Below are 10,727 nucleotides of genomic sequence, written 5' to 3'. Positions count from 1 at the left end.
GCCTGCCTCTGCCTCCCAAGTGCTGGGATTAAAGGCGTGCGCCACCATCGCCCGGCTGAATCAAATCTTTTGTTCTTATTTTTCCTTTAAAACAGTGAAGCCTCAGCTATTCCAGTAGAGCATCTCTCCATGGCCAGTAGGTCCATTGTCACAGCCCTGAAAGCATTTATGACCAAAGACGTAGCCTTTCTATTGGGGTGCTGGATGCCAGGTGCTAGAGTAAGATGGGGAGGCACTACTGGTCCATGTATATAGAAATGAGTGTGACCCTACATCTCCACAGACAGAGGCTCCTTTAAACAGTTAAGTTACAGAAATGTATCTGTCTACAACAGAACTAGATGGCAAAGCCACCAGATGCATGGGAGATATGCCATGTTGGAAACTTGGAAATCAGCCTGGTGCGTTGGTTTAGAAAAAACCCACAGCGATGGAGAATGTACTCTATGAGGAGTGGGTGGCTGTAGTCAGTGCTGACTTCTAGGCCTTAGCTCAGTGTGCCAGTTAGACTCCACATGCTTGCCATGTAGATAATGCAGCCTTAGGTTTTCCATACACACAGGCCAGTCCTTCCGTGTTTAGTATTTGCAAAGCAGAAAGCCTTCTGGATCTGCTGGTGGTAAAATTAAATGGAATCTGTTCAGGGCTAATGCACGCCCCCCACCCCCCAGATTTTTTTCTCTTAGAGATCTTGTTTCTCATAGCCCTAAGCAAAATAAGACAAGTTGGGACTGAGGAAGAGCGTAGTTGACTCAGCACCTGCTACATGAGGACCTAAGTTCAATCTAGCACACGTATGAAACAGCCCAGCGTGTGTGTGTGTGGTGTGCACATGTGCCTGCCTGCCTGTCAGTGTGTGCACCTGTGTTGGAAACAGACACCCAAGCCTGACTGGCTAGTTGCAGGCCTGTGAGAGACTGTCCATAAAACAAGGTGTCTGCCCTGAGGAATGACACCTGAGGTTGACCTCTGGCCTCCACGACACAAAGAGTCACTGTAAGGCTTCTTCTTCTCTGTGTTTGTGCTTTTTCTATGTCTGTATTCAGGTCTCTTAAATATTTCCTTTTGTTTAAAGAATCAAAAAATTTGTGGAGCTAGGGGAAGAGAAATCACTCAGGTGATGAGCTCGTTCAGAACCTGATGTAAAGCTTGCGGGGGCAGCATATGCCCGTCTTGTCAGGTTTGGGTCAAGGCAGGAGGCCCGTGTGTTCAGCTGTCTGTGTGACGGGACCCTGGTGGACAAAGGTGGCAGGGAGGAGTGCAGCAGGAGCAAAGGGTGGCTTGTCCTTAGCTGTACAGGGCTTCTGGAAGGGACGGGGCTGGCCACTGCCCAGGGACTGCTGTGCTCGCTTGATCTGATGTTCCAAGGAGAAAGTGTGAGTTAAGGCTGACTGCTCTGTATTTGAGCATTATGTAGTTGATTTTACACGTATTACATATGGAAGGTAGACAGGAATGCTGAGTAGTTAGCAGATTATTGAGAAACTTTCTTCAGTAAGGTAAACTGAAAATTCGAATTGGCTCACCCAGCCAGAGTTTGTTTTCTGAAGAGCACTGACAGACTTTGTCTCCTTAGATGGATGGCGATAGCTCCACCACAGACGCTTCTCAACTGGGCATTTCCGCGGACTACATTGGAGGAAGCCACTATGTTATACAGCCTCACGATGGTAAGACGCACAGCTAGAACCAGACAGCGTAGGGCACCAGAGTCTTGACAGCACAGTGAACAATTGCATGCCGAGGTTCCCTGGAAATCTAAATGAGGGCCTAGTCTAGGCACACAGTCTATACTCCCACCTTTCTGGGAGGCTGGAGCAGGAGGGCTACAAGTTCAGGACCGGCCTAATCAGCTTGATGAGAGCCTGTCTCAAAAAGTTATGACCAGGTATGGTAGTGCATAGAGCTTTAACCCAGCACTCAGGTGGCAGAGGCCAGCCTGGTCTACATAGAGTGTTTTGGGACAGCCAGGGCTACATAGAGAAACCCTGTCTCAAACGAAAGAGAAGTGGGGAAGAGAGGGAGAGGAGAGAAAGGCATCAGCTAGATAGAACTCAGTGCTTGGTCCTTAGCTCTTCCCTAAGACCCTTGCTCCAGTCCAAGTATCCCAAAAGCCAACTTGTTGTAGAAGCACACACTGCTGTCTTTATTAGACACACTCTTCGGGAGAGTGGCAAGGCCTAGGCAGAGTTCTCTAAAAGGGAGCTCTAAAGAGTGTCAGACTTTAGCACTGACTCCCTCTGACTAGTAAGGGGAATTCTTATGCTAATCACCAGGAATAGTTTGCTTTTGTGGCATTTTAATTTGTAAAATTAGACATTAACATGTATTTTTTTAGGAGCTCTGAAGGGATTAGTGTTACTAGATACTATTAATTTTTTCCAGTTGGGTCAGTAATATTCAGGTCTTAATTTTTTAAATCTATAGAATTCAATATAAAATTTATATGAACAGGTTTATGTAAGTGCTGGCTAGGAGTTTTATACTTTATAAACTTTACATATACAAGTTTATAGAAACTTGGCTTTGGATAAACATAAACTTAGTCTAGTAATATTTAAGGAGCATAGGTTGCAAACAGTTTTATAGCTAAGTTAGGCAGTGAATGAGGCTTGGCTTTGCCAGTGCTGGGGATCGAGCCCAAGACCTTGTGGGTGCCCATCAAACACTTCTCACTGAGTTCCTTCCCCTAGAGGTGCGCATCTGCACACAAAGCTGACCCTGTTATCAGAAAGGATCTTGATAGGGAAATGAGAAGGGAAAGGAACTGTAACACTGTCACAAGAAGAAGCACAGAGAACTAGCCAAGGCATTGCCTGGAAGGGGAGGGCTCTCTGCAAGGTGCCATAAAGGGCTGTTAGTGGAGCCTCTTGAAGAATGGGTGGTGGGGTTTACATGACAGCAAAGACAAAAGAATTGTAGGCACTGGGTTTAAGATGAGGAAATGTGGAAAGCACAGTTAGCATGGTCTTAGAGGAGCATCGGGTGATGAGCCGCAAAGCTCTTGCTTTAGATCATCAGATTGTCTTTCCAAGGTGGAAGGAAAATATGAGTAGTGTTTAAACGATTCTTTTTACTTTTGTGTATGTGCCTGGGTGAACCTATGTGCACCATGTGTGTGCAGTTGCCTGTGGAGGCAGAGGGCATCAGATCCCTTGGAACTGGAGTTACAGGCGGTTGTGAGCTGCCTGATGTGGGTGCTGGGAACCGAACCCGGGTCCTCTGCAAGAGCAGTAAGTGCTCTTAACCGCTGAGCCATCTCTCCAGTCCCTAAACCTAATTCTTAAAAAACTTTCTTTAGATACTGAGGACAGCATGAATGATCATGAAGATACAAATGGTTCAAAAGAAAGTTTCAGAGAACAAGATATTTATCTTCCAATTGCAAATGTGGCTAGGATAATGAAAAATGCCATACCTCAAACAGGAAAGGTAACGTAGAGGAGACTTTGTCTGGCTTTTCTTTCCAGGGGGAGGGAGAGGGCGTGGAAACTGGAAGACACATGGATACATAGTCCAATCAGTAGTGAGCTATTGATTTCCATCCCCAGCCTTTTAGCACATGAAATATTTGTTGGTGACGACGTGGCTGCCGCAGTGTCTGTGTACACTCCATACACACCTAGAGTGCCGGTGGCTGAGCTGGCATTGGACTGGCAGCTGTACGAGTTCCAGGACACCTTGGTATTTGGAAACAGCTGTTTACATTTTTATACAAATAGAGGTGATACATACCTCAGTTGGTGCACGCATGTGCACATACACACACATACATCTTAGACTTCTCAGCCAGCTGTGGTGGCACTTGCTTTTAATTCTAGCATTTCAGGAGCTGAGGCAGAAGGATTGCCAAGAGTTCAAGGGCTACATAGCAAGTTCCATACCACTCTTGGCTACATGATAAGATCTTGTATCATAAAATCTTATCACTTAGCTTATCATTTGGTCTGAGGTAAATTTCCTACTTTATATATTGCTTTACATATATAATATATAAAACTTTGAAAGAAATATACTGATAATACATTACTCACACTGTAGTTCTGATCTGAGCTATTCCTACTTAGGTTTCAGGGCAGAGCAGTTGTTCTGGATCTGCTTTTAAGTAGCGCATGTTTGCTCAGTCTGTCATCAGAACCCCAGCCATCTGGGCCACCAACAGCTGAAATGCGGCTGCTTTGGAAGGAGTCACGCCACAACTAAACCACCATATTTTAGAGGCCTGGTGTGAGGAGGACAGTGATTGCATGGTTCTGCTACAATATGTAATGTATACTATAGCATATATACACATATATAAGTGCTAGGAAATGTCATGGGCATGGCTTCACATGGAAGTAGACGAAGTCAGACACTTAGCTTGCATCCTTTTGTTTCTGCCCAGTCCATTATGCAACTCATTTACTTCTCCACCGTATAAAATGGACACGGAGGTGAATGACAGAATATGTATTTAGAGAGGAGTGTGTGTGCAATTGTATGTATGTACACATGCCACCAAACATGCATACTGGGTAGGGACAACTTACGGTTCAGTTCTTTGCTTCCATCATTTGGGTCCTGGGGACCAAAAACTCAGGTGGCCAGGTTTGGCCGCAAGTACCTTTACCTACTGAGCCATCTTGATAGGACCCAGCCACAGTAATTTTTCAGGGAAGAATTTGAGAGTCAGCTACTGCTGTAAGTGGTTCTAGAATTACTTGATCTATTTTGTTTTCATCAGTAGACCCCAGACCTTTATTTTATATGTATGCTTGTATGTATGTATTGAGACAGGGTCTTACTGCGAAGCTATGCGTGGCCTGGAACTTGTCATGTAGCCCAGGCTGGCCTTTGCCTACTTCTGCCTCTCAAGAATGAAAAGCACTTACCACCATGCCCAGCAGACCCCAGAGCTTGAAGAGAATTCTCATTCTTCATAATGATGTGGAGGGTGTGTGCTGTTGTAGGCAGCACTCAGAACCCAAACCTGACATTTTCTAGCCTCAATAGTTAAAAAAGAAAAAAATCAGTAATTTACTCTTAAGTTTTCTGTTGTTGGAGGAGGTGCTTGTTTGTCCCGGCGGCCCAACTAGCTTAGCCCTGAAATAATCACACAGAAACTGTATTATTTAAAACACTGTGTGGCCATTAGCTCTAACTTCTTATTGGCTAACTCTTACATACTAATTTAGCCCATTTCTATTAATCTGTGTATCACCACAATGTTGTGGCCTACCTTCTTCCAGCATTCAGTCCAGTCCTCCCCGCCCACCTAAGTTCTGCCCTGTCAACAGGCTGAGGAAGTTTCTTTATTCATTAATGGTAATCACAGCACACAGAGGGGACTCCCACATCATTCTGTGAATTCAGATTTGTATTTTCTGAACTTTTTTATTTTAGCATTTTGTGTGTATTAGTGTTTTGCCCGAATGTCTGTCTATGCACCCAGTACATACCTGGTGCCTGTGGTAGCCAGAAAAGGGAGTCAGGTCTCCTGGAACTGGAGCTAGATGGTTGTGAGCCACCATGTGGGTTCTAGAAATGGAGCCCATGTCTTCTGGAAGAGCAGCCAGTACTCTTACCCACTGCACCAACACTTCAGTCCAGGTGTTTTTGGAGGAGGGGCGTTTATTTTGTATGTCCTTATTCATGGAAATGCTGAGAAGTGTTCCCTGAGTCTTGGCCCTCCGTGTGCTCGGTGCAGGCATCCCTGTGGGGTGGGAGCTGCTCAGTGTACATAGCGGTGGCTCTTAACCATCTCTGTTCTGGTCTCTTTGAGTAGTTGCAGAAGTTCCTCTCACTTTTATGTCCGTTTTTGTTCTGTTTATTCTCAGTCCGAGTCGGCTGTTGCCAACATTGTTAATATTTAAGGACTGAAGCCCAACCATCCTCAGCGCAAGGAGTGTGGCGCAGTTGCTACAGTGCTGGCCCAGTATGCAGGAGCCTGGGCTTTTATAACTGGGCACGGTCCCAGCCCTTAAGAGATAGAGGCAGGAAGATCAAAGGTTCAGGTTATCCTTGGCTACATAGAGAGCGCCCAGCCTGGGCTACATGAGACCATGTATTGAAAGATGTCTGTCAGTACAGTGTGGTATGGTGTGTAGCTTTGTTTTCTTAGGTGTTAAGGTAATACTTAGTTTCTACAAATTCACCTATGTTTTTTTTCTTCTTCAGATTGCAAAAGATGCCAAAGAATGTGTTCAGGAATGTGTGAGTGAATTCATAAGCTTCATCACGTCTGAAGCGAGTGAGCGCTGCCACCAGGAGAAGCGGAAGACGATCAATGGGGAGGATATTCTTTTCGCCATGTCCACCCTGGGCTTCGACAGCTATGTGGAGCCTCTGAAATTGTATCTCCAGAAGTTCAGAGAGGTGAGTGCTGTGCTGAGGACAGTGGCGTCACTGTCCACTCGGGGTTCAGAATATGTCCCTTAAAATGCTTTGCAGCAAAGTACGTAACATTTCCAGTAGCATTTGCTGTATTATATTAGAGTATGTTAAATACCACGCCTTTCCTTGTTTGCTGTTTATTATGAACTTCAGCAGGTGAGCGGTGATGAAAGGGATTCTGGGTTTGTGCTGCCAGGCGGCAGACCGGTGGAATAATTCAGGCTTTGGTTCCCCGTCTGTAACGAGACTTCCACCGAAGGATTACTGAAAAGACCGAGTGGTGGGCAGTGCTGCTGGGTTTAACTTAGGAGCCGCTGGCCAGCGTGGGACTTCTCAGTGACCGTCCCCTTGTGTGTATGCACACGAGCCACGTCTGCTGTCTAGCACTTGGCACCTTAGTTTTTGTGACAGGTCTCACTGCGTCAGAAGCCCTGTACCTGGCTAGGCTGACTGGCCAGTAAGTCCCCAGGACCCCCCTGCCAGCCTCCCAGCACTGGCACACACCAGCTCTTAGTGGATCGTTAGGACTCTGATCGTGTCTTTAGTCCCTGGAACTTAGTGGCTTTTGCATGAAATAATTTAAGTAGGAAAACGGAGAGTCCACAATATTCTTCCAAGTATTTCCCACAATACTTTCTTTGATGCTGAAGAGTACCTCAGACCTGGGAAGCAGGTGGACTTTTGATATCTCTGGTTTAAACTAATTTGCATAGGGGCTGGAGAGATGGCTCAGAGGTTAAGAGCACTAACTGCTCTTCCAGAGGTCCTGAGTTCAATTCCCAGCAACCGCATGGTGGCTCACAGCCATCTGTAGTGAGATCTGGTGCCCTCTTCTGGCATGCGGACATACATGGAGGCTGAACACTGTGTACATAATAAATAAATAAATAAATAAATAAATAAATAAATAAATAAATAAATCTTTTAAAAAACTAATTTGCATTTAAGGATATTATACACTATGCTTGGCTCTTCCCTGTATTTCCCAGCTGGCTGTCTACATTGACGACACACAGGAACATGCCATAAAAGGTTAATAACAGACTGTTACGGTTGTCCAACTCAAGTTTCCAGTTCTGGACATCACTTCTCATTTAGAAACAGTTCAGATGTGAACCCTTGTTTTGGCTTCTTTATTCCCTAGGCCATGAAAGGAGAGAAGGGCATTGGTGGAGCGGTCTCGGCTACTGACGGGCTAAGTGAGGAGCTCACAGAAGAAGCCTTCAGTAAGCATTTCCCAAGCTGTTGCTGGGGGTGGGCTGTCGAGTCAGGCGCTGAGCAACTTGTCAGGAACTTGTTCTAAATGACCTCTATAAGTTCATGTCCTTGTGTGAAGACAGCGAGGGAAACGTGGAGATTTTAACTGGGAGGACACCATGACTTCAGCGATAATTCCCAGTCATTTCCATAGCTTCTGAGAGGACACGGAGAGAACTGTGGGTTCTAACAAACCTATGTGATGGAAACGTTAGCACGGGAGACGTCACCCCCACAGCGTGCTGCTCAGTCCTGTGTTCTCTGGCCACACCCCGTGGTGAGACTGGGGCCAAACATAGAGTCCCTGCTGCTAACTACAGTCTAGAGAGGCACGCGGTTGAATTGGAAGGCACAACAGGACAAAAATGTGACTTTTTTTTTCTTAGAGACAGGGTTTCTCTGTGGCTTTGGAGTCTGTCCTGGAACTAGCTCTGCAAGAGCCTGGAGAACGAAACACACAAAGACACACAGACAGAGACACGGGTCATCCTTGAAACAGGAATGCCCCCTTTATTGTGTACTAGAGCGGCTTATATATGGTCTCGAACTCACAGAGAGATCCGCCTGCCTCTGCCTACCGAGTGCTGGGATTAAAGGCGTGCGCCACTATCACCCTGCTGTGACTTTTTTTTTTTTTTGGAGACTTTTTAAAAAGAAAATATAAAGCTTATGATCTTACATAGGATTATATTCTGCATATATGGGAGAACTATAGTGGGACATTAATGACTTGAAATTAAGGGTGAGGCCAAGAGTGTAAGAGTATTTCCCCTTTAATTTTCTTTCTTCTCTTTCTCTAGCTAACCAGTTACCAGCTGGCTTAATAACTGCAGATGGCCAACAACAGAATGTCATGGTTTACACAACGTCCTACCAACAGGTACGGTGCCTGCCGGCTCTGCATTTCAGATGCTTCAGACAGACTGGGGTCACTGTAGTCACTGGCTTTGCTTAATCACCCAGAATTTCAACTTACTATTAAGGATGTAGTAAAATTGCTTTCTCAAAATTATTTGTCAGAATGCCTTAATGATGAAGACATTTCCCAGGTGCTCACACTGTAGAGAAGGTAGCTGGCGTAGCTCCAAGGAGTGGCGGGTGGCGGCCAACTGGGAAGCAGATCTGTCCGGGGCACAGTACTTTAAACTTTGAGATATCGTAATTTACATTTTGCAATCCTAGATTTCTGGTGTCCAGCAAATTCAGTTTTCGTGATCTGAAGAAATGATGGAAAAGGCTGTGGAGAGTCTGACCGAGTCTGGAACCGGCTCGGGAGGAAGTGAGGGCCAGGTCGCCTGTTTGTACAGTAAGCAGCTGTAATGTAGCTTCCTGATGCTTGACTCATTGAGAATCTTTTTCATGGATAATTTTAAAGAAAAAAATTGGACTTCAAAGGTATTAAAATATTTTTGTTTTGTATGAGAGTTTGTTGCTCTGTATGACGCCTGTATGCATTGTATATTGCAATTTATTCCTGTCAGAGATTTGTAGACAGTTTCTTATTTTCATATTGAATCATGTTATTTTGTAATTCAAGTAAGCAGCTGGGTTAATTCATGATGTTTGCCCTTTTAATAAAATATGAGGGTAGAGTTCATTTTGAATGCAAGTTGCCTTTATTAAAATTTTGAGTTTGTCTTGGCTATATACTATCTTGCATGATAACCTAGCTAGATTTTTGCATTTACTTTATTTATTGAAATTAATTTTTTTTTGGTAAAGTAATAGCTTAAGCAGTATCTTTTTTCAATGTAATTGAATAATGAAGTTGGATGCAGAAGCAAGTATTGTCTGGCCTATAAACCTGGTGCCCACCACTGTCCATGACCTACCTGTTCAGGTAGCTCTAGTTATTATGTGTTAGAATTCATTTCCATTTGACATTGTCCTACAGCCCTTAAGACAGTTTCTCTGCGCAGCTTTGGAGCCTGTCCTGGAACTCGCTCAGAAAACCAGGCTGGCCTCGAACTCACAGAGACTTGCCTGCCTGTGCCTCCCGAGTGCTGGGATTAAAGGTGTGTGCCACCACCGCCCAGGGAAGTAGTCCCTTTTTTAAAAGTATTACAGCGTCCTCTTCAAGAAGAGGGTGTCTTAGTTCACAATAATGTCATATCACCTTTTGCACAGAAAGGTCAGACTCCTGTTGAGCTGTGGGGACTAGACAGGCGGGTGTGGTTCTGTGCAGGCGGTTGAGAGGGATGAGTGAACACGCAGGAGAGCAGTGAAGACTACGGACGGAGCCTGGTGGTTGCTGTCATGCCGTGCAGTGAACAGGAGATGATACAGCTTTGTACAGTTAGTAGTGTGTGCTTGGGTTCCCTTTTTAAAGTAAAGACTTATTTTCCCATCTATTCTTTCTAGTAATGATTACTTTAAATTTTTGTGCATGTGGTGGTAGTTTTGTCTCTATCAGAAAATGGCTTATTGTCCAGTTTGTCCAGAAGGAAATTTGTGGGACTCTGGTGGAGGAAGGAGAGCAGTTTCCTGGAAACAAGCTAAAGGGTAACAGCCACTTTGCCAGGAGTCTTGGAGAACACAGCTGGCTCTTCAGAGACAGCTCCTCCCTCTTGTACCCCTTTCACTATGCTTCATGGTAGAAAATGCACATAGGAAAGAAAGGGAGAGGATGGTTCAGTTCAGCAAAGTCAAGTCACCCTACTGTGTTGAAATAACCAATGTTAATATTTTGATAAATCATCTGTCCTTTTACTTTGCTAAATATGTATATTTTTATAAAAATGGGCTTATGTTGTGCACACTGTTTGTAACCAGCTTTTTCACTTAACAATATATTGTGAACATTTTCCCAGGTTGTGAATGGCCTTTCGCATCATGTTTACTGGGTTTTTATTCTGTTGTATGACTAAATCATGGTTAATTTATTTAATCGCCTACTGGAGATTTTGACTTTTTTCATCTCTTTAAATAACCCTTCACTGAATCATGTATAAATCATAACTTTTTTTGAAATAAATTCTTAGAACTGCTGGATTACCAGACACACAGAGAGGGAAGGTTTTGCTCCGGGGTGGGGGTGGGGTGGGGGGTCACTTTTGGAGTGTGTCTTACCTGGACATTGTTGCTGCCTTACCGGCAGT

At 44.6% G+C, this 10,727-nt stretch overlaps 1 protein-coding gene across 3 annotated transcripts in view; it reads left to right on the top strand.

Moving 5' to 3' along the window:
- The window catches only part of Nfyb (nuclear transcription factor Y subunit beta), a 17,041-nt gene extending 6,530 nt beyond the window's left edge, over positions 1–10,511 (top strand). For all 3 annotated transcript variants that reach the window (XM_005358229.3, XM_005358228.2, XM_013350400.2), the window contains exons 3-8: positions 1,577–1,670; positions 3,302–3,432; positions 6,157–6,354; positions 7,517–7,598; positions 8,430–8,509; positions 8,812–10,511. In XM_005358229.3, the coding sequence (XP_005358286.1) occupies positions 1,577–1,670; positions 3,302–3,432; positions 6,157–6,354; positions 7,517–7,598; positions 8,430–8,509; positions 8,812–8,844 (618 nt within the window). In that variant the 3' untranslated portion in view covers positions 8,845–10,511. The remainder of the gene's footprint in view (positions 1–1,576; positions 1,671–3,301; positions 3,433–6,156; positions 6,355–7,516; positions 7,599–8,429; positions 8,510–8,811) is intronic.
- The last annotated feature ends 216 nt before the right edge of the window (positions 10,512–10,727 follow it).

Source organism: Microtus ochrogaster, chromosome 24 (genome assembly GCF_000317375.1).
Source record: "Microtus ochrogaster isolate Prairie Vole_2 chromosome 24, MicOch1.0, whole genome shotgun sequence".
NCBI lineage: Eukaryota > Metazoa > Chordata > Mammalia > Rodentia > Cricetidae > Microtus > Microtus ochrogaster.
The sequence above is the reverse complement of the archived record's forward strand: the minus strand, read 5'-3'. Positions and strand labels throughout refer to the sequence as shown.